At 38.5% G+C, this 24,094-nt stretch overlaps 1 protein-coding gene across 1 annotated transcript; it reads right to left on the bottom strand.

The window, feature by feature from the left end:
• Nucleotides 1-811: 811 nt before the first annotated feature.
• MPP4 (MAGUK p55 scaffold protein 4) lies at nucleotides 812-22,263 on the bottom strand. Its single transcript, XM_058840344.1, is given in 21 exon segments — nucleotides 812-1,269; nucleotides 2,241-2,375; nucleotides 3,967-4,075; nucleotides 4,868-4,961; nucleotides 5,911-5,991; nucleotides 6,773-6,943; nucleotides 7,749-7,790; nucleotides 9,275-9,289; nucleotides 10,577-10,597; nucleotides 11,316-11,354; nucleotides 12,369-12,386; nucleotides 13,172-13,236; nucleotides 14,372-14,568; nucleotides 15,015-15,086; nucleotides 16,090-16,175; nucleotides 17,280-17,361; nucleotides 19,400-19,531; nucleotides 20,071-20,151; nucleotides 20,860-20,937; nucleotides 21,531-21,652; nucleotides 22,203-22,263. Coding segments are annotated over 21 exon segments (1,893 nt in total). The 3' UTR covers nucleotides 812-1,077.
• Between the last annotated feature and the right edge of the window lie 1,831 nt (nucleotides 22,264-24,094).

Genomic DNA, 24,094 nt, shown 5'->3' with positions numbered 1-24,094 from the left:
AAACCACAAAAAAACCCCACCAAAGAAATAGGAAATAATACATGGAAAAAAGGCAAAGAGAGTCGACAGCTGCTGGACTAGGCCGACGTGGGGAACCTGGTCATGGACCAGCAGTGCAGAGCTGGCTGCTATCTCACCCTCCACCAGTACTTATCCCACATCAATGACATATTGGGGCTTCGGTCTCTCCCATTTTACCTCTAAACACGGAATACAAGCCCTGGCTCCAGAACAAGCAGGCATCCTGGTGGCTGTAATACTTGATTTTAAATAACCTCTTTCAAGACAATTTAACTTGCTTTGTTGATTTTCCTCCAGGATGAGGTAGGCCAACAAAATACCATCTGTGTACCTCAGGGGGCAAGACCTCTGCAAATATGAGGTGAGGAGAACGAGTAACTTAGTTGCTACAAGCATTGCACCCTTTGTTGAGGAGACTGTGCTACCACAGACCAAACCAACAAGAAAAAGAATTTCTGACAATTTTCCTCTTTGGTAAGTTCACTGTCAGTTTGTACTCACTTGAGTTGATGAAACAGCAGAAAAGAGAAATTATATGTATTATGAAGATAACTTGGTTTTGGAGTAATTAATATTATGCCAACACCACTCCTATCTTAAAAGGTAAAAAGGATTAGCAACAAACCAATACCTCCATAAATAACACTGCTGACAGACATCATGCAAAAAAAGCATGTTCTGACTTAATATCATTTGTAAGGCTTCCAGAATGTAAAGGCATCACAGAACCGGAAAAACCATAATAAAAATTTCTTTCTCAATTTACCTGTTAGTAAATAATGCAGATACATGCAACAAAATAGATTTTTCTTTATTCTTATAATTGAGTGCTCACAGTATTTCCTTTTTTTTGTACAAAAGTGGATGCAACTGTAACATAAAATGCTCAAGAGCTACACAGAACATAGTATGATTATATCTCCAATAGCAGCTTCTTTTCTAATCCTCTTCCAAATCCCTCACATACAAAGATAAATTCTTGCAATCCTGACATTAGGATTATTCTTGAAGTAAAACATAAGCTGTAATCTTTCTGAAGCTGCCTGCTGCTCAGAATTAGGGCTGAGTGTCTGAGCATATCCATACTGCAGGGACCCACTGGGGCTCGTCCTGTGCACGATGTACTGCAGACAGCAGCTGCGCAGATGCTTCTTGTAAGTTGTCATTCACAATCACGTGATCAAAGAACTGACCAAACTGAGCTTCCATTTTCTTAGCCGATTCTTCCATCTCCTGTAAATCTTCTTCCTGTGGGACAGAGTAAGTCCATAAAACTTCAGTGTTGTGTAGAGAAACATACCCGCACAGCATCTGCAAAACACCTTGGGCCACAGAAGCAAGAGATGAATAGATCATGTCAGTCTGCTTTATTTCATTTACAGTTTGATATAATAAAGTACATCTGCCACATTCAGTGAAGGTCTCAAAAACAGAGCTGCTGGCCATATGCTTCCCAAGGAAATACCTTGTGTCTTAGTATGCTCCATTTGTCCTAAAAAAGTTACTCTAATGATAAGTGCTGGCCAAGAATGTTAGGGACTGAAAAGTAAATCTACTAATGCTTGTGTTCTTATTCCAAATTTTAGTTTATTTCCCCAGTGTCCATGTTACTTTCTCTCACAGCAATCATGAATAATTTCCATATAGTTATAGACTGAGGTCTCCAAAATGTTAGGATGCTAAATTTGATGGTGATTTGCATAGAAACAATTGTGTCAAAGTGCTGTATATATTCAAAATATAAGATAAGCATTTCCTGCAAGTAGGATCAGTGTTTTATCTACAGAACTTAGTGTAGGATTGATACTGTCATTAACCATACATGAAATAATAATACATACCGATAACTGTGAAAAAATAATACTAGTGAACAAAGCACATTCCAAGTATTTCAATGCAAACAGTAAATATATGTGTTGACTCTAATATTGACACAAGGCAGCTAATTAAAACAAAAATATGTGAAATAGCTTCTCCTTTGAAGCAAAATGCCTCAGCCCCCTAGGTTCCAAATTACAATTCTTATGCTCCAAAGCCAGTCTGGAAGGGGGAAAGAAATCCCAACAAAATCCACAGAAGAATTAAGAATAATTAGATTTGATCCTGAAGACACAGTAATATTTTTAAAGAGTTAACAGTATAGCATAGTAGAATGCATTATGTTCTAATAACAGATTCTCAGATTAATAAATTCAATCTCTTTTACTCCCAAATCTCACCTTGAACTTCATATTCACATAATAATCCGTAATGATCCTTGCATTTTTACGAGTCTGCCTCATGCAGCCTATGCTGGGTGGCTTGATGAATATAATGTAGGGCTTTAACTCATGGGTCCGGGCTATTTGTATGCCCTGCAAATGAAGAGTAAAATGTAGTATTTCAAGTGTATTCATCCCAGTTTTACTCCCATAAAAAGTTAGTTGTTTACAATTCACTGTTATCCTTGGACTCAGGAGACACTTTTTTCAGGAACACTTACTTGAAAAAGATCTCACTAATAAACCCTGGAGCAGACTTGTTATGCAACGGCAGCATACAATCACTTAATTCTGCTTGGTAGCCTTATTAGGAGATGCTTTCATTAACAGTGAATGATGGAACAGTGTAATCAACATATATCTACAATCAACCACATTAAAGATGCATTTTAAACCTTTTTTTAACTGTAAGGGGGCTCCTTTTGGAACAAGTACCTCTATTGTTCCATGCTGGAAGAAAGTATCCTGCTTTCAGAACTCCTTTACTGTGTAACATTTCCTAATGCTAATAAGTATTTTTAAATTACTGCAGAGCAGTGAAGGGAATGAAACAAAACAAAACAAAACAAACAAAAAAAAAAAAAGCTAAAGAAAACCACCAGATTTAAAATAAAGTATACTACACAGCAAAAGTTCTGCTACCTCACTGGTACCCCAATTTCCAAAACTTGTCCTTTAAACTCACACAAAACTCACACAGAAAAAAAAAAGGAGTGGTACATCTGTCCAAGTGGCAAGATTACACACCCAACTTCCCTCTTCTACCCCTTTGCTTAACAACGTAACAGAAGAAACCTAAAGGACAGTTTTAGATGTGAAGACTAAGGTGTGGCCTCATATGCCTCTTACAGCAGTTTCAGTTTTTGAGTAGTACCCCACAAATCTTGTAATTTTTATTTTAAGCAGCAGAAGTCACTGCCAGCCTAAGGCTTGGACACTCTGGCTCTGCATAATTAGAGGGAAATATCCAGGAATTACTGAGTTACGGTGTCACTCTACATTCGGTTAGAGGAGATGTTGAAACAGCATAGCCCGAACAGCTCCTAAGTACTAAATAAGTAATTCAGAGAAGGTTAGTAAGGTTTAGCTAGACACAGCTCTAAGTATCTTAGATATTTACAGCATCAGGCATTTATTAGCCTTATCTTCATCAGCAAATTCAATGCAAAAATAGAAGGAAAAGTGAATAGCATCTAAGTTAAGAAGAAGCAGGTTACCAAGAGCTGTAACTTCTGGAGACAAATACAGGCACAAAGGCACACTAAAATTTTCAGCTTTTGCTTGATTACTTTAACTCCTGCTGCTTTTACCAAAGGGTGTTTTGAGATTGCTAATAGAAGGACAGAACTCTCAACTAATAGGGCTTGGAGAAGGAAGAAATCCCATGCAACAGGTCTCCATGTGAAAGACTAATCCTTACTTTAAGTAAGTATGAAAACTAATTTCCATACCATCCTAACTGATAATGCAGCTGCTGGTTTGGTAAAAAATGCACTGTATCAAGATACTTGTTACTGTAGTAACCCCCCCACCCAAGACACATGAAAAGAATAACCTATTATTAATAAGCACCATGAGGTAAAGTGAAAAACAGTACAAAGCAACTAACACTGTTCCAATGGCTCAAGAATGTAGAGAAAATTATTTTTCCTTCCAGAAGATTCCCTGCTCCTTTACGACTCACCTGTGGTTCTAAGTCTATTACACAGATCTTCCCTGCATCAAGGACTGTTCGCACTGCATCAATACTGGTACCATACAGGTACCCTTTGTACTCCCCATACTCCAGCATTCTGCAACAGTGGTGAGGAAGAAGGAAAATGAAAGAGCATTTGAGTTTCAAAAGGGTTCTATTTAAAGGTGAAATCTTCAAATATAATCCAGTGATCAGGACTGAATGATCATAAAACCTAGTGAATACTGTTCACCTTTGCTCTTCTCTGCTACACTGGGCACAAAAAACCAGTTCAATGTCTCCAAAACATGCATTTTTACTCAGCATGGTTTTATGAATTTTGTGTATAGATGTGATTTTACTTGTCAATGCTGGTCAATTACATACTACAAACAACTTCTTAAATCTGAAGATCTCAAAGCTCTTGGCACAGCTCAATGAGTGTCACCTCTGTAGTGCTGAGCTGGTCTGTCTTAGAGAGATTATTGATGCATAGAAAGGAGCAGACACTTTGGAATATTTAGCCCTTACAGTTCAACTACTCATGTATCATCACTGCAGAGATCCTGCAATAGAATTGTAGGTCATGAATAGATGTGATTCACTGCTAAATTTTCAAAAGCAGTCTGGTTTCCAGGAGAGTTAAACTCAACTTACAAGCACACCTAATGAGCTCAGGACTAGAGAGCCTACTTCCTTTTAGAAGGATTCTGAGATTAATTGTGGAGCAGCTACTTGCAACTGCACAAACAGTCTTTGAAGAAACAGTCTCAAGTAGTTTTACACCACACATACACAGTAATAGAGGAGGACCGAGGACCCCAGATTTGGGATGTAACTACAGAACTGTATTTTCTTGAATCATGTTGCATTTTAGGTAATAAAAATGTAATTCATCTCTCCTACTCACCTGTGGCTATACACCATGTTTTCAAAAGTTTCCTTTGATATATAGTGATATTCACGACCGTTCATTTCATAACTTTTCTGAACACGAGTGGTGTCTGAAGGAAGATAGAACACACACAAAAAAAATCAGCTGCAACTAAATTATTGTAACTTTATAAGTGAAAACAAGAACTTCATGAAGAACTATCAATCAGTATTTTCATAAATAATAATGTGGGTTATTTCTATTTGTTAATCCAGAGCAAAAGCCCCATATACTGTAATGGTTTGCCAGTGACAAGTCATCGAAAATTATCAAAGCCCAACTGTATTTCTTGGAATGGAAGAGTAGTTTATTCCAAATAGTTGTGATTCAAAGCAGTCAGGAACTGCCTTGGAACTGGTTGCATAACTCTTTTTACTCCTCAGAGGCAAAATTTTTGAAGTTTATTCAGAAAAATCCCACAAGCATCCTACCCTTGGCACCTTTGCTTTATCTGGGATCTTAAGCACTAAGTCCTGAATTTTCAGCTAGCTTCAGATACATAATTTCCAGTTCAGTTACCTAAATTACAAGAACTAAATAAGCACAGGTAGAAATAATTTCAGTTGTTACGTCAGAAGTTAAGCTGTGTAAGTCTCATCTGAGACTAGAAGGCTAATAAGGAAAGCTGCAAAGCCTATTAAGCACCAACTTCTGTTGTCTTCATTCTCATATCTGAGCACTTAAACCCTAAGAACTTAAAATATCTCCAAGTAACTTTTTTTTTTTAAATCTAGGAAAAGCAAACACCAAAATTAAACCAAATCATGCAGATAACTTTTCACCTCTATAAAGCTTTTAATGGTTTCAGAAGCAGGAACTTGAACATACCTTTGTCTGATTTGCCAAAATGTGATAGATAATATTTTGAACACTTATGCAAGCAAACTGTTCAGTAGAGCTGAAGAAACAGCCGTAGAGCAAAGAGTGTAGGAATACACAAAGGCAAGAGGAAGGTACTTGGCATTTCCTACTCATGTTTGAATTGAGGTAGTGGAGTAAAGAGGAAAAGCATTACATACGAGGTGTGGCACTTTGAAACTCTCGTGGGTTACTTGTGATTAGCCTTCGCCGCAGTTCATTCACACCAACTCCTGCAGGACCTGGAAAGGTGGAAGAGCAGCAAATATTACTGACAGGGTACAAATCACTCCCCAGCAATACAGCCATATCCAGGAGGCAACTCAGCAGTACTATTTTCAAATAAAAATCTTATCAAATACTTCCAGACTTAGAAAGGACAGTGGATTTTACCTTTACTCAGTTTGCTTTATCAGGACCATAGAACAGTGCAGAACAGCAGCTTCCCTTCAGTCACTACAATTAAAGTCTCCTTGAGAGCCGGCAGACCACTTAATACAGTATGCCCTATAACAAGCATTATTAAAGGCATCCTTCCATACTGTCCATGAGATTGTTCTAGTCTGGAGTTAAATATCCTTCTTGCCATATCTATGCATTTAACACTAGTTGTAAAAATGCCTCCATATAAAGATGTTTTCTATTAAGTTACCAATGTTTTCCCATCATTTTCTGTCCCAGCTGAATATAAAATTGAACCACTTCCCTAATAAAATCCATTATCAACCAGCATTCATAACTGTACGACTTCTTCTAAGGACTTTATTATTGTTGTTTTAAACAACAATAATTAAACACTCACTATCTCAAGCAAAGAAGATGATACCTTCATTAAACTTTAAGTCCAATAATGGGGTCAAGTTACAATAATTCTTGAAATATTGCTTTGAGAGCTGCCTACACAGTCAGCAGCCACTGCAATCAGCAGCAGGAAACCCCAGTGGATCAGACCACGCATGACTTGTTTTCTCTCCTCCGGCAGAAGAGGGTGAAATTTGCCTGCAAAGGTCATTAACCTCTTACCCACAAGGATAATTAGTCTGTGCCGGTCTGTTGGGTGCCGCTGGTACCTGACCACCTCTTCGTAGGGAGCTGCTAGGCTGCTGTAACAGCTGCTGGGGCAGCGCGAGTAGCAGGACTGCTGGTTGAGCCGGGCCTTCCTGCGACACAGCCGCATGCTCCTGCGGAATCCAGCTGGAGGGGGAAAAGGCACAGTACTGGAAAATACACCCAACATGCAGGCAACTAATTCTTTAGCCCAGAGGGCCTCTTTCTAAACCACACAACATACTACCTTTTCTGAGCTTTTTGCAAAGTGAAGGTTAGTGAATTTCATTGCTGCACTTGATATGACAGCTTGGTAGAATCTCTGAGCTTTAAATGACAGCTACAGAGTAGGTAAAATGCCGTTCAAAGTCACCTGAGAATTAGTCCAGAATTAAAGACTTCCAAAAGATCCCCAAAACAAGCTGAAGGAGAAGTTTCTGTCTACCTGAGGCATCCCTAAGGAACAGGTCAACTTTTTTTGATAGTGTAGATGGTTTGCTCTCATAAGGCAAGTCTGGAACACTTGCTCCAGCCTCCAGAATAAGTATCTTAAAGGTCACTATGGTTTAATAATCACAGAGGTAGGTTTGTTTCTCCACTTGATCATCCAACTCTGAAAACTTCACAAATAGTTGTACTTTTCTAATGAAAGCCCTCATGATTATTCTCAGTGGATGACAGGCATTACTTTTGAGCAAAATTAATCATGAAGTCAAACTTAAATACCAGTGGCCAAGTCTCTCTAGAAACTTGATAGGAAGAAAGATTTAAATGGAGAGATTGAGCATTATTAGAAGGAAAGAGACTTGCTGACATCTGGAAAACAGTAAGCTGTATTCCATTTAGTATGTCTTTAGGTGATATAAAGAACAAAGCTTTTTATTGAACTTCAGACAAGCATTTAATCTAGATCAAGCCCCAAAAATTTTACTTATCTTTAGTCATTGCATACCAATAAAGACTCGTTGACCAAATTCACCAAATTCTTCCTCTTCTGGAATACAAAGAACAAATACTCATTAAATAAAAAAGAACAGAGAAAGCTTAAAAGCTAGATGGCTAACAAATATTGCTGATCCCAAGGAAAAAAGCAGCTTCAGTAAATATGTGGAAGTATGAGCTCTAATATAATTTTAAAAGTACAATACTCCATAATATGAAATTTCAAAATATTTTTACATGACAAACAACCAATTTAAAAGGATCATTGCAAGAAAAAAATAAACATAGAATATCTTGGTATTTCCTAAATTAATTTTAAAACTTAACATTTTTGTTTCATTCCCAAGGTATCTAAATGCCAGACAATGTTCTGAAATTGAAATTAGTGAAAAAACCCCTCCACATAATTTAAGCTTTTCAGGTGAAATCTGTCTTACAAGAACTCTTTAGTTAAAAAAATAACTAACAAGTCAGTGGCTTAAAATCAGAAACAAAAAATTTGTAACTCAGTTTCTGCCCCATAGCATATTTGGAAAATGCAACTTGTGTCTGCTCAGATCTTTCAGACAAAATGAAGACCTGATTTTATTATTTCTTTTTCTTCACTGGATCAGTGATATCTGTGTTCCAACATGTGAGCCTACCATGTTTCCTCCAATTCTTTTTGTCCTTATTCTCATGCTGTTCCTCATGAAGGCTTCACTATTCAGGTGTGACTTCTAAAACACTGCATGCATTTTTTTTTTTAATTAAATATCTTGTATAAGGCTCAAATATAACTATTTTCCAATGAATCAATGTTCGGAAAGTTTAGAAACTATTTGAGAACGATGATTTGAAAACAAATAGCAAAGGAAAGAAATGGTGCCAGTGTTTAGTTTTCTTTTCAAAAAGGATTCCTTATTTTCCCCTAATCATGCATGTAATTATCCAAGCTGTGCATTCCCTTTTTTAGGTCTTGTTAAAGCAAGAATGAGATACAGAAGACATAGGCATGTCTTTGAAAGCAGTATTTGTTCCAAGGAAAAACATTATTTTCATTTTCAAAACTTTGAAATGCTTTTAGCACTGGACTCTTTGATCTACAGTTATCTCATAAGCATGCAAGTATTGAAACAAAATTAGATGCACATTAATAGCTCTTTCACATCTGTACACTCTTCATTACTTGTACCTTTACAATATAGTTTTATTCCTACATTTCTATATGTACTAACAAGTAGATTATGTCTATGGAAAAAACTCCTTGGAACAAAACTGCTCATTTGGGGCAATGTTCAGAGTAATGTTCAGCTGACACACACCCATATAATTTCTATCTTCAAGTCTCTTGAGTCATCATTCAAACATATTTAAATATTTTTGCTTTATCTACCCTTTCTTCTGTGGTATGGAGACCAGTGTAGAATCCTACAGGGAACAAACAATTCAGCTACTGCATATTGCAAGAAGAGTTTATGCTAAAGCATAAACACAGATAAATTCTATTAGATTACTGCTTACAGGAGACAGGGAAAGAGAAAAAATTAGTGTTACCTTCTTTAAGCTCCTCTGCACATTCAGATAGAGACAGATATAAAACAATTAGTTTTGAGAAGACAGTCTATGCTATGATCTAAAAAAAAAAATCCAACCAGCATTGTCCAACGCAGTTAGAGAATGTAGAAAACAGGTACTACAGAAATGAAATCTAAAATAGTTTTCTTCAAGCATGAATTCTCAGTTTCCAAAGAATGCAAGACTCAACTGTAGCATCCGTGTCAGACTGTAGTACAAAACACATCTACAACTACTGGTTAAAGTAGAATGTAGGATAGCAAATATTTGCATTCTTTATTCCTTGTATGCTGTGTGGATACAGCAGAGAGCTGACTCAGCACTGAGCAGTGAGCAGGATTTGCAACAATAATCCCCAAGTGCAGTTATCAGAAACATCCTAGCCTGAAAACAAAAGACTGCCCTCCAGACCTGCTGGTTGTGCCTTAAAAGCCTTGGGCATTGCTTGAGAGGTAGAAGAGATCAAATCACTTATGATACAAGAAGGTGCAGGAAGAAGAACTGGCAGAAGAACTGGCAAGTAGAGACCTTGTGGAGAAGAGCAAATGTAAGGTAAAATGACACTCTCCTCCACAAGATTACCAAATACCTCAAATGAGGAGTTTAGCAGTAATTTTATTTTAGGGGAGAAATGATTTATTTTGGAAGACTTAAGTTTTGCAGAACTCTCAACATGCTGTAAATAAAGAGCTGCTTCCTAAATGAAAAAAACCAACAAAACCAAACAAAAAAACCCCAACAAAACCATACCAGCTTGGTTAAAAAAAAAAAAAAAATACTTATTTGATTGTATTTTTACACATAAGTAATAAACTTATAAGCATTTTTTTTTCCTGTATGTCAGCCACGCCCATAATCAGGAGTCCAGAAGCAGCTTTCCTCTTTACCACATCAACTCCTACAGGCACTGGGGATTCAGGCCTCCATATTACCAAAGGTAATCCAATTATTTGCTGACATCAGTGCAGCCCCTGCTGTCACAGCTTGCACGGGTACAACTGACGAGGGTTGGATAAACAGATCTGCTACTGATGCACGAGAAGAAACATTCACACTCTAAGAGGACAGAAACCTTACTACTAAGGTAATCGGAGAACAAGAGGAAGACTTAAAGCAACAGGATTTTACATAATGGCTTTTTAAGCCATAATGGCTTCTGAAGCTAAAGTGGCATTTTGGTTTTTGCCACCTGCTTGTTTCTAAGACACTTGGTTGTCTCTGGACACCCTTCTCACAGCAGAACAATAACAAAGTATTTAGAGCTAGGTCAGAGGAACTTACCTGACTCAAATGTTTCTTCATCTTGTTTAGTAATCCAGATAGCAAAGATATTAAAATAAATTCAAAATTTAATTCTTCTCCTTCTAATGAATATCAGATTCAGAAATCACTTTTCCAGCTTCTGTCAGTCTGTCTCACATGTACTTTCCTAACCTCCCTCTACCCAGAGGTGGCAAAATACAGCTCACCATACTTGAATTAACTGCTTCATCTCTTTTCATGCAGTCCTACAGGGTCACATCCCTCCATGAGAGCTTCTGAATTACCTTGGAGAAAAATGAACTGCACTGCTTTAGGGAGCAATGCAAGCCACCAATCTTTACACTCAGTGTTCACAAGTAAAAACCTCTTCTTGCACCTTGTTCTCCCAAGATCAGTTTCTTGGCAAGGGATTGTGTGTGTTCTCCAAGACCACAACAATCTGTGGCATTAAATATGCAATAGGCAAAAAACTATGGTAACTTCACGGCCACAGTCCAACACCTGAATCAAAGAAGTTGGATCTCATTCAATCAGATATTTTTGTGCTGGTCAAAACACTTGACTATAAGCACTGTACACCCAAACTGCAAACAGCTCATTTTAATACACTAACACTAGATGAGGTTTCCAGGGTATGAAAAATAGACTTTTCTACCATTAAGTTCACCAGAGAATGAGTCATTTTATCTAGGTAATGATGCTTTTCACTAGCTACAGCCTTGAAGGAAATAAAATAATCTCAAGTGAATTCAGTTACCTGTTTCCACACACTTTTCATCAATCTGCATGTCGTCCTCTACAGATCAACACAAGGGAAAAAAATTCATCTGAATCAGAAAAACACTGGGGAGGAAAAACACCCTTACAGATCTTACAAGGCTGAACTCAGACATCAGAAACAAGATACGTGAACCTCAAATCGTCTTTAGGCATCTTTAAGGATTATAACTGTTAACTCCAATTTAGTGATGTTCCTTCTGTACAGTGAGTAAAAACTCTTAAGTGAGTGCTCTGAAGGGCTTGTGGCAGAGAGACAAATGCATCTAACTTGAATTCTCCTCTTGAAATAATGAAAGGTTTAACACAGCTGTCAATCTGTTTATCCAGTAGATACCTATTTATTAAGTATTACCATGAGGGAATATAATTTTTTGTCCTATAGCTTTTAAATATCTTTCCAACATGCTACACTCAAGGAAAGTGTTCTGCTTTTTATTTTTATTGTTACTTTTACAAGGAAGAAAAGGAAGAGATCAATTCAGCTGTCTCTCAATCCCCAGACCACATCAATTTATGTCCCTGAAATATGAACACATGAGCTTGGGCAACCTCACAGGCTCACAATACAGCACTGTTTGTGTTTTGCTCTTGCATGCCCTTCCAGATGGGCCCATCAGGAGCTATTTTCCAGTTACAGGGCAATTGTCAGAGTATCTGTCAATCGCATTCGTCCCATACATAGCCTTTAAAGAAATACTCGCTTGGAGTTGCTCCAGGAGAGAAAGAGGGAGAAAAAAAGAGAATGAGGAAATTTTGTCTTTCTTTCCTCAAAGAACCCATACAAATGGTCACTTTCCTGATAGAAAATGTACAGATAAGGTTTCCACTTTAAGACAATGCATGCATCTACTACTTCAGGTGAAAAAGGCTGGATTTCAATTGTTAAGCACACAAAATGTCAAGAACTTGGGCTTCTTCTGCATATATCAAAACTCCTCATTTCTGACAACTTTTTTAAAAGCCTGTAAAGCCATGCGCTATATTGGTTCCAGGTACAGACATGCAATGCTGTCCAGATGTGATTTCCTACCTTCTTCCACAGTGCTTACTGCTCACAGCATATCCATTGAAGCAGTTAAAATGCAATAAAATTATGGTGAAAGAGAGCCTCAGCTCTAGCAAACAAAGCAATCAGTGCAAGACGAATACTAGGGAACGAAACACATTCCCTCTGGGATTTATCAGGAGAGAAAAATTTTATTCTTGCATAAAGAACAATAGAAGAAAATGGGGACAGAGGAAACGGGAAGAACATTCTTTTTCTGGGAGTAATTATATATTTACAGAAAAATATAGTTGGCAGAGGATTATATTTCTGGATTGTTACCATGAATAAATTAAAGGGCAGCATAGCTTATCTTAGACATCAAGAAAAGAAATCCTATTATTCTCTCAATAGCTTTGACGGCAAAGAAATATTCTAAGCATTGTATGGCACTTCTCAGTGCAGAGCTGGTATCTGTGTCCCTGGAAAGCCAGGCCAGTGCAATTGTCACCTCAAGATGTACAGCCAGTTCTCCTAGAGAGAACTGGCTGGCCTAGTGAGCTCCTAGAACTTAAGAGACTTCAGAAGAAGTTGAATTCAAAGCTTCTCTTATAGTCACATCCCAAGTACACTGGAGACTACCATCTCCATCATCAGTACTCCAGGTACAATTATCATTAAGTATTTATTTTTCTGAGGGTAGTTAACACACTTGAAGGTTACAATATGGCTCCAGAAACAATGTCTTTGAATTAAGCTCAATTGTATAAGGTTCTATTTCAGCATCCCTGAAACAGAGACAAGATCTTTCTTTCCTGCTGTATTGCTCAAGTAACTTTTCCACTCACACATTGATGATTTGAGACAGAGGTGGGGCTGGAAAGGCTGAGACCACCAGAATTCTCGCTGCTTCCTACATAGAAATAAATTTATCACAGTTAAAGAAACAGTCCACAAGCACATTATGCTCCCGTCAGAGTCACTGCTTACATGTAAGATTGATCAGTACTGAACTGAGAGAAGACAGCAAGAACTGAAATGTTACCAATGTTTTAGCCCACTGCAAAGTCCTGAAATAAAACAATGTGCTGTCAGAACTATTCAAATTCAAAATCAGCAGCCCAGAAGTATTAGGAGTTTATATAAAGTACAGAAGGATAAGCCATACTGTGGTACAGACTCCTGGAAGTAGAAGAGTGTGCTTCTGGTAGGGGTAGCAGTACTACTGCCTCCATTACTACACAGAGCCTCTTGCTTGCAGCCTGAGTCACAGCCCAGTTTGATTTCACCTTGCATTGTACAGAGTCCAGGTAGGTTTGTATTTATTACAAAGTGAAGTTTATCATCTGCTATTGCATAGCCTTACGTTATCCTGGGGGTACCACAGGACATGTGGTTAAAGGATCAGATTGAAAAGTTTGTTACAGCAGTGTAAGAACTCTAATCCCGAATGCATAGTGTGAAAATAATGGTCTATTTATGCAGAAAATAATAAGCAAGAGATTCTTGTTCTTCCTTGAGTGTTTGGGACTTTTTTCTCCATTCTTTTAATCTGGTCTACTCAGTTTTGACCAAAGCTGATGTTACTCATGCATCACAGGACATCTTAAAAAAAAATACCATGCTTTTAGTATCCCACTCTTCCCCTTGCTTTTTTTTTTTTTTTCATCATAGATAGATGAAAGTCCTTTATCATAGATGATAGTCCTTTAATAGTCAGGGCCCTCAATTTCCACACATCTCTTTCAGCTGCTACACTCCACCAGATGTCTTAGCAACCAGCATGGAAACTGGACAAGTGCTGCAAATTTCCTAAATGGCAATTTGAGATTGTACCGATGCTTTCAAAAGCTTGTGCTCACACAGGTGCTCTTAAGGGAAAAAAATCAAGAAGTCAGACATCAGAAAGAGGAAAGATGTTTGTCAGCTGTCACTCTGAATCATACAGCTACAAAACTTTTGTATTTTTCATTTAAAATGAAAATTTTAAAGTGTGAATAACTGGCTAATTTTTGAAACAGAAATCAGGAAAATGATGATTTCTTTACCTTTTAAGAAGATGATTTGAGGGTATGAGTCCAGCACAGGCACTGAGATCTGAAACTTTCCTGGCCTGCCACCAGAAAGCATCATTCTGGTCCACAATCTGGAGTATTTCACCCCTCTTAAAAGGCAAACCTGCATCAGCACATGGTATGGCAGGATCTTGCAAGGGCCAGTAATCTGCCATTGCTCGCACATAAAGCTGGTAAAGCAAATACACAGGAGTAAGCAGAAGGCAAGTTTAGAACAGATACAACACAAGCTTTACAGTCACAGGGCCAGATATTGCTGCAACTTCAATCTAATGATGAAGTCAAGTTTTAAAAACCAGGTCAAGCCTTAAACCCTCTTTGTTCATTAAATGAGAAAAAACCCCATTTGTCTCATACAGGATGAGAAGAATGGACCTTCAACCTGCAGATCACTCTGAAAGTGCCTTCATTACACAGTTACATTTCTACTTACAGTCTTTACTGCTTCAGCAACAACATATTGATGTCAGCTGAGAGACAGCCATAAAGGCAAGGTAACACTTAAGGGACTGCAAGAAACTTCCAGGCAACACCATGCCTTTGTATCACTTAGGCACTTTGTATCAATTAGGCACTACTGCTACCAGTCTGGAAAAAGAAAAAGAATGTTTCTTACTGTTGTTTGGTTGCTGACAGGCCGATCAGAAACTGGAATTAATTTGAACATAATTGTCCCCTGAGACAGGGCCTAAATTATTAGAAAAGAATTAAAAAATGGTTGGTATTCAACACAAGTAATCGAACATAAGAAAGACAAACTCAACACAGCATGGCTTTGAGGATACTGCTGGGTTTGTGTTACAGATAGAATTCAGGTAGACGGAGTCAATGTGATAATACTGTATTTTTTCCAATAGGAAACTCAAGAATGAAACATCAAAGTTTTGCTAAATATTTTTTACTTTAATGCAACCTATGTTTCATTGCAAGTATATGTAATTTCAGCAGTGATTCATACCAAACTTTTCTGTTGAAATCTTATTTAAATTAGCAGCAGGGTTGGTTAGATGGGTGATATAAAGGGGCAGGAACATAATTTAGTAATTAAGCATTCCAATAGAGTTTGTTCTTTCTTATACCTATAAATGGTACAACCAGGGCAATAGCACACAGACTTGGTATGATTACACACAGAAATACCTCACTGGCTGGCACTTAACACTTTGCAGTCAAGAACCCTGAAAAACTGTGGGCAAAACAACAAGACAGGGACATCTCAACAGATTTCTTAATGAGAATTTTGATAACAGTAATTGCACTCCCTTTTCTGGCAAAGTGAGGTATGTAGCTTACAAACTCATTCATTCTACTTTAGTGCATTTTATAACATGGACTCTTATTAGAATAGCAGCTTTCTACTATTTTTATATTTCCTGTGGAATATTAACTGAGTGGCACTTCTAGAAAAAATTAATCAGTGAAGTCTGAATAAATTAGTACTTTTCCCAGAAGCTGCAGACAGAATGTTCATAATTAAGTTAATTTCTGTCCAGAACAGAAGTTAGATTTAATTATGGTTTCATATATTCTGATTTCACGAGCAGTAGTGAACTTCATTCACAGTAAGGAAACAATCTGAATTTTCTGTTAAAAATTTCAGGCTTTCTCATGTATAAGAGTGTATTAAAGAGCAAGCATACAAATAATCTTAAGGAACAAAGTAGAAAACATATTTAAAAAATATTAAATACCAGAATATTAATGACTTGCTCAGGATCAAGTCCCTCAACAGGAACTCCATTTACTTCCACCAGTTTGTCTCCAGCATACAGCAACCCTACCATGAAAACAAATATGAAAAAAGCAGCAGTTTTATCAGAGCATGATTTATCTTGGATAGGCAAGGCAGAGTCACAGAGAAATACCACAGGTTTATAAGTCAGTGTTAAAATTTTCCTGTACCATCTACAGAGGAAGGCATTTTGGATTCAGGCTGCATTGCCCCTGGATGGGACTCCAGACTGCTGTGGGTCACAAGGAGCTTGCTTGCTTCAGCTTTCTTAATCCTTCCCACCCCCTCATATAATGTCTTTAGCATCTACTGATGATTTGCCTTAAAATTAGCATAAACATTTTAATATTGCTCCATTTCCCAAAGTAACTTATGAACCTATCCTACATTAATAGACCCTAAAACCTCCAGGTGCAGTGGGAGGTCCTGGGACTCCTCTCTGTTCTCTAGAGTAAAGTCTTCACAATATTGTTTTTCTTTTCCATGTTCCTTTAACTCAGTTAAAGTATTAGTCAAACTAGGAACTTAATCAGCTATTTTCTGCAAGTAGGATTTTCTTCTTTATACAAAGGCCAGAAAATACTAAAAGGAACTATTTTATAATGATTAAGGTGAATTCTACTTCTGATGTTTTACATTTTAGTTACATTATATTTCCAAAGGGACATGGAGCACATTCAATTCTAGGATGACAAAGTAGTAACATTTCCAAGGAAACTCTTTGCAAGATTGCTTAGCCACTAGTGCTAAGCAAAAAGTTCAGTAGAGCAGTGCCAAGAAGTATTATTATGTATTCCTTAAAACCAGTTATCTTCTAGAATCACCAACTATTGATGTTTACCATTTCTCCATTAGGGAATGTGCTGCATTTCATACTGCACTGCAATTTGGGATACCCAGGTATTGGTGCCAAGAATAATGAAAACTGTATTGCTACCTCAACTCAGTCTAAAACAGCAAATTCATGTGAAAATTTATGAAGCCAGAATCAAAGTCACCGTAACGCTTGCTGCTTACAGTGCTGTCCCATGTGCACATCATCTTGATCTATAATAGAAGCTTAATTGTAGAAGCTAAGGTATTATCTTACTTCAAATATCCTATTTCAAGTTCAGTTTTATGCATCACTTTGTTTCAAATTCCACGTACCACTTCTGTCTGCCAGCCCACCATGGATCACACGGGCAACCGTTATGTCACCTGTTATCTCATGGCGTTTAATGGTGGCACCCTGGCAGGTAAGAACAAAGAAAAAACACAGTGATCACCAAAGGACCCCAGTAAGTTTCCTTCCATAGCACAAGTCTGATTTTCACACTGACACAAGGGCATTTTTGAGGACATAGTGTTGAGGCATTGAGGGATACAGCCTTTTTACCACAACATGGAAATAGCAATAACCACAGAATCATGGACTAAGCCGAGTTGGAAGGAACCACAAGGATCACTGAATTCAACTCCTGGCCCTGCACAGCACCATCACCAGGAGTCACATCCTGTCCCTGAGAGCATTGTCCAAACACTTCCTGAGCTCTGTCAGGCTTGGTGCTGGGACCACTTCCCTGGGGAGCCTGTTCCAGTGCCCAGCCACCCTCTGGGTAAAGAACCTTTCCCTAATATCCAACCTAAAGCTCCCCTGACCCAGCTTCAGGCCATTCCTTCTGGTCCTGTCACTGGTCACCAGAAAGAAGAGATCAGTGCCTGCCCCTCTTCTTCCCCTCACAGGGAAATTGTGATTGCAGTGAGATCTCCCCTCAGTGTCCTCTCCTCCAGGCTGAACAGACCAAGTGACCTCAGCTGCTCCTCCTCCTCAGCTTCTCCTCAAGGCCCTTTATCATTTTCACGGGCCTCCTTTGGACCCTCTCTAACAGTTTAAAGTCTTTTCTAGATCATGGCACCCAAAACTGCCCCCAATGCTCGAGGTGAGGCCGCCCTAGAGCAGAGCAGTGCAGGACAATCCCCTCCCTTGCCCAGCTGGCCATGCTGTGCCTGATGCCCCCAGGACAGGGATGTCCCTCCAGCTGCCAGGGCACTGTTGATTCATATCCAACTTACCATTGACTTGGACCCCCAGGTCTCTTTCCACAGCACTGCTTTACAGCAACTCATTCCCCAGCCCATCTATACATCCAAGGTTGCCCCATCCCAGGTGCAGAATCTGGCACATTCCCTTGTGAAACTTCACATGGTTGGTGACTGCCCAGCACTCTCCTTTGTGAAGGTCTCTCTGCATGACCTCCCTGCCCTCAAGTCAGTCAACAGCTACTCCCAGTTTTGTATCATCTATGAACTTGCTCTGTACCCTTTCCTGTGCTGAGGTCATTTATGAAGATGTTGAAGAGCACAGGGACAAGGATGAAGCCCTGCAGAACCCCACTAGTGACACATCCCCTGTCTGATGTAACGCCAGTCACTATAACCCTTCTTACCTAACCCACGAGCCAGTTGCTCACCCATCCCATAATGTGTTTATCCAGATGTGTGCTGGACATTTTGTCCAGGACAGTCTGAGAGACAGTATTGAAAGCTTTACTGAATTCCAAATGGATTACATCATTTGGCTTCCCCTGATCAGCCAAGCTGGGTTACCTTGTCATAAAAGGAAATCAGGTTTGATAAACAGGACTTTCCCCTCACGAAGCTGTGCTGGCATGATCAATGACTGCGGTGTCCCACAGGTGTTTTTCAGTACCTCCCAGAATAATCTTCTCTGTAACTTTACCAGGCACTGAAAAGAGACTGACAGGCCTGTAGTTTCCAGGGCCATAATGTGTTAATACTAAGTCCTTCAATGTCTTCAACTTCCACCGCACTAAAATAACCTCATTGACTGACTGTTAGAAATCTTTTTTATCTCCAGTATTACAGCTATCTTTTCTTAAAACAGATTAGCTAAGCTATACAATGTTTGCTGCTTATAAGTACAAATAATTTCTGAAGAACTTTCAAAGTCTCTCCTCCCCTTCCTTTCTGTCATGGCCATGGGAATAACTCTCAGTCCAGTTTGGTTTTATCATCTCATATAATGTAAATACATCTGCCACATGTTCAAACTTTGAGCAGACAAGGCACTGAACAACCTACTCTAGTTACATCCATACCATGCAGGGCTAAATTGTCTCTTCAACAATCCTTGTGATTCTGTAAAATCTGGACAAGATTGCACACAATCCCCAAGACATTCCTGGGAAGAAACCAATACGCATCCAATGTATTATCAATTCTTTCTAAGTTAAAATAATTTGACAGACACAAGGAAGGTCCCTCACCAGAGGCTGGTTGTTTTTCACTAAGCAGACAATCCTCATAGCTTCTTCATTTTCAGGTATGTTGTCTGGCAGTGGTGGAAGGGTTGGTTCAAAATCTTTCTGGGCCACAGTATCATGAGCAGATAGCAAGGCCTATTACAAATGAAAGCAAGCAAACCAACCAACCCATAATCAAAGATCATACAATAGCAGAGCTTTAAACAGTGACTCGTCAGAAAACAGAAATCACTGAAAGTGTGTCTTTGTGAACACAGATCCCTTGCAAATATTGACATTTTCTTCAGGAAAAATCAAACCATGAAAGTTATAAGAACAGTTCCTCTGTTTCTTGTGGAAAACTTATAAAAGATTAAATATTTCTATTTGGAGTTCTTGGGTTAAGGATGTAGGTTTTGTAATTTCAAGGAAAGTTTGGTTTATCTATCTGCATCTAACTGCCCATAATTTAAAACTTTATAAGAAACAGCTTTCAAACACAGCCTTAAGTAAAATGCAGCCCAGTGCAGGCACCAGAGACACAGTCCACATTTGATCTCATGGTCCGATTAGTTCATCATTAGTTAACTATATCTCTTCTGGCTCCTTTACCAATTCTTGTGAAGAGCTGCCCATCCATTCCCACTGCAGAGAGTTCCATGAGCAAACTTTTTATTTCCTTATGCAGGACTTGCCTTAAAGTGTGGAGAACGCAGTAGCCGTCTTAGCTCTTTGATCTCTCCTGACTGAGGGGCTTCACGCAGTAACTCTACCACCTGATAAATGTAATAAAGAAAGCACAGAGATGTATTCTAGAGGACAATTAATTTAGAAAGCTCTACACTGAACGTAAAGGAATATGGTATGGAGACAGTTAAAGCCCCCCTGTTAAAATTATATGAGTCAGAGGATGTCCATATGGTTTGCTCTAGAACTGGACAATATGACCACAGCTGCACAACACTCAGCCAGGCTGAATTTAGTTCAGGCACAGTGCCATGTGTTCTAAATTAGTTTTCGCTCCCATCTCTCGACCAATTTCATCATTAGTCTTAGTTTCTCTACTTCATCATTAACTCTCCCACTAATTAAATGATTACAAATTCAGCTATTATAATTAGAAAAATCTAAAAAGCCTTTCAATATCCTCACATTAATCTGCTTGATTGTAGCCATAACACTGAACTACAGAGTTACATGGGAAGAAAAATACATGGTCAGTGATTAAACAAGTAACATTTGTGTTTATTAAACCGGCCAGGATTTGCATAGTCCAGTAACCGCAGCTGTGCCCATTTCTCATGTTGCGCCTCTCACCACAGTAAGGGCTGTTGAGTAGTTTTACAAATGTGCAACGAGTGTTTCAAGTTTCTATACTGCACTTAGACCTGAGACACTGAATAAATACCAGAACACTTAACTGCAGCAGTGTCCATCATTTGGCATGAGTAAAGTAAAGCAGTAAACTGTGCATACAGTCTCACCTCACGACTCAGTGCACGTGCCTGCAGCGTGACAGGAGCTGGTCTTTTTCCAAGATAGTGCTGGAGGCATTCATAGATCTGTTGCATGCCATGACAGAACAAAACAAGGCAATGATGACATTGACCAGTTCACATGATCATACAGATACATACATGACAGGCAATGGACAACACTGTTTCTGGAGACTTCTCAGTCCAGCTAGAGCCCCAGAGTCTGCAATCTAAATTCTTAATATCTAATGCATCTGGCATTGAGTCTTGAACTCAATGCCATTCCATATTATCAGGTAGCTGGCCAGTTATACTGTAGTTTTGAATTTTCCTAGAAGAAAAGCTGTCTACACAGGTCAATAGCCTGATAGTCAATTCTCTGTTTCATAGCCTGTTTCCTTCCTCAAGTTGAAGGCATAATTGCTGCATTTAAACCCTTTTGGACATTCTTATCCAGTAAAAGCACTTCTTTAAAAATCAAAGATATCAAAAATTCTTCTGAAAGAAAAGCAGAATTTTTACAGAATTTGTCTCAGAGATAAAAACACCAGTCAAAACTCTGTTCTCTAATAATGTAAGATCTTTTTTTTTTTATTGTCTTGATATGGCAAAATCAAGTAGCTATTCCTAGAGATTGTTCTGTAGGTGACCTTTGCTTTCCCAGCTGTGTGGTACCTTACCTTTAGCAGTGCTTGCAGCCAGCGAGATCTGAGCAGGTCATAGAGCATGCCAACGCCATTGACATCTCTCTTACAGAGCAAACTGAGCTCTTGCAGCGCTAGAGTCAGAACATGAGATACACCTGAGCCCAAGAAACAGAAAAGCGCAAGACACTTCAGTACAAAGAGAAGACTGACCAAAGCCAAACAGTGACCCAGACCTCTGAAACGCACCTTTCCTCAATTTGTACTTCTAAGAAATGCACAGACATTTCCTGTCAGCCTTACTTTTTTTCCTGTAATGAGCTCTGTTGCATAAGAGCTATTTTACCATGTTACTAGCCAGCAGGGTTAGGTCAATACTAGTAATTTGCAACTGACATGTAAGAAAACCATACAGGCAATCTCACATGTAACAGTCTGAGTTCAAGCTCATAACTCCTACCGAGAAAAGGTGAAATAAAAAACTCCTTAGCTTTGTTAGCCAGAAACACATGCCAGGTATTCTCCTCTGATGCTCTCTTAAGTTAACTGCATACCACCACTGAACATCAGGAATCATTACAATTATTAAGTAGTAACACTTCAGACACATTCATATCTCTCCTGAGTCAATGAAAGAAGAGTCACAGAGATCAAGGAATACAACTTTTTTCAAGAGAAAGAAAACTGAAAAAGAGATGCAAAAGTTACCATTATCTTTACTGCTGACTGTTGGCACCTCCATCTTCTCCTTTATTCAAGGAGACTCCATCCACTTTGAATACTGCATTCACACCACGTTGGTTTCACAAAGATAAATGCTGAACTAGGGAAAAGAGCACCCTCATATCAGAATACTGCCAGGCATTTTACACTGATAAGAAAGCAGAATTTAAAACAAAGGAAGGGGTGAGAAATAATTAGTGTTTAAACCACGGGTGTAAAAAATAAATTAACATATGGGTCCCATCTGTAAATTCAGCTACCCAGTAGTGTCCAAGATGCAGACAGACAAACCTCAACTGCACCCAACCACAATGCAGTACAGGATTGCTTCAGAGAATTCTATGAACTCCACAGGGAGCTTACCACACTCTGCATTTATACCCTAAAGCATTAAGAATCTATGAATGAAAGCTCTTAAGTAATTCAAAATCTTCACTACATCGTAGCTGATTTAACTTCAAATCACACTTGATACAAGTGTAAAGATATTGTCATGATTAGCAATATTGTAGATTATTTTTAAAGAATTAAATATTTGAACTGGCCACTCAAGAGATAACTTTGACTACAAGTGAAAAAACTAACATCAAACATCTGAGCACCTCAGCCAATAGTGAACTCCAGTGTGGCACAGTGAATGCGCTACCAAATTCTGTTAAATACACAGTAGTTTATCCCCCAGATTAATAAAATAAAAAGGCAGCCATTTTCCTCTAGATTGCTCTGCAGACAGAAAACAGCAAAGGTACAAGCAGGAAAAGTATTATCTTGATCTGCTTACAAAAGCAGAAGGCATTACTGTCACTTTTACTGCACTTAATACTTATTTTTAGAACACGCTTCCTCTCTCTCTTGTTAAATCATAAAACTGCTTTCAAAAGGCAGTGGAAATTAAGGGAGAAAAAAAATCATAAATGGTCAGATTATGACTCAAACCTTTTATCACTAAATCTGGGCAATTCATTTCAAGTTATTTCTACAGGATACTGAATGGTACATCTTATTAAAATTCTAATCTGAAGACTACTTTTAAAATTATGATTTCTTATTTCAGAGATTCATAAAAATATAGTTTGATCCTCTTCTGGTGCAACTGGGGTTTGAGCTGCAATTATTTAATATTTTTCAATGGTATCAGTTCTTTTCCTTTAAGAATTTGCCTTCCCCATTTTTAAGCTTTGTTGATCTGCCTAATGAAGGATTTAACAAAGCAGGACATAAAGATCTAGTCATGAAAACCTGTTTCTTAATCAAGACAATGCACTTGGAAACAAAGAACAACATTTCTGGAGATGCTAAAATATTTCAGTTTCTGCTAAAACACAAAGAGTATCATTGCCCCTTTAAAATACTCAAGGGATTAATTTTTCCCCATAGAGCATCGCAGCATCTGGTATCAGTACAGCTTCCATAGAGAACAGATGTGGGAGCAACTTGAATGTGTTTACAAATTCTGGACACAGTTTATCCTGAAGGTTAACCTCAGATTTCCCAAAAAACTAGGAAAGCTACTGGAGGGTGATTGCTTGCCTTGTTGGGTGAAACCCTCAGCTACAGCTATCAGAGTTCTAGGAATAAACATGCAGTAACCTTTCTGTCCATTGCTGTCATCTTAAACCACAGAGTTTATGCTCACACTAACAGAAGCGGCATTTAAACATCAAAATCTGTCAAGTTCTGAACACCACGGCTCTCCTCAGTCATATAAATTCATAGCCATTTCATATTTACACACAACTAAAGGAAAGCAGCTTCCAACTGTGAAGCCTGGTTTCAGAAGCTGTCAGTAGCAACCGATGCTGAAAAAGCCACTAGCAGAAGAGAGGAAGAGTGGCCTCTTTAGAAAGAGACCAGCTGGACTGCTTGCTTAAGGGCAA

The sequence above is a fragment of the Poecile atricapillus genome, chromosome 5, assembly GCF_030490865.1.
Source record: "Poecile atricapillus isolate bPoeAtr1 chromosome 5, bPoeAtr1.hap1, whole genome shotgun sequence".
Taxonomy (NCBI): domain Eukaryota; kingdom Metazoa; phylum Chordata; class Aves; order Passeriformes; family Paridae; genus Poecile; species Poecile atricapillus.
Note: the sequence above shows the minus strand (reverse complement) of the source record. Positions and strands in the feature narration are given on the sequence as shown.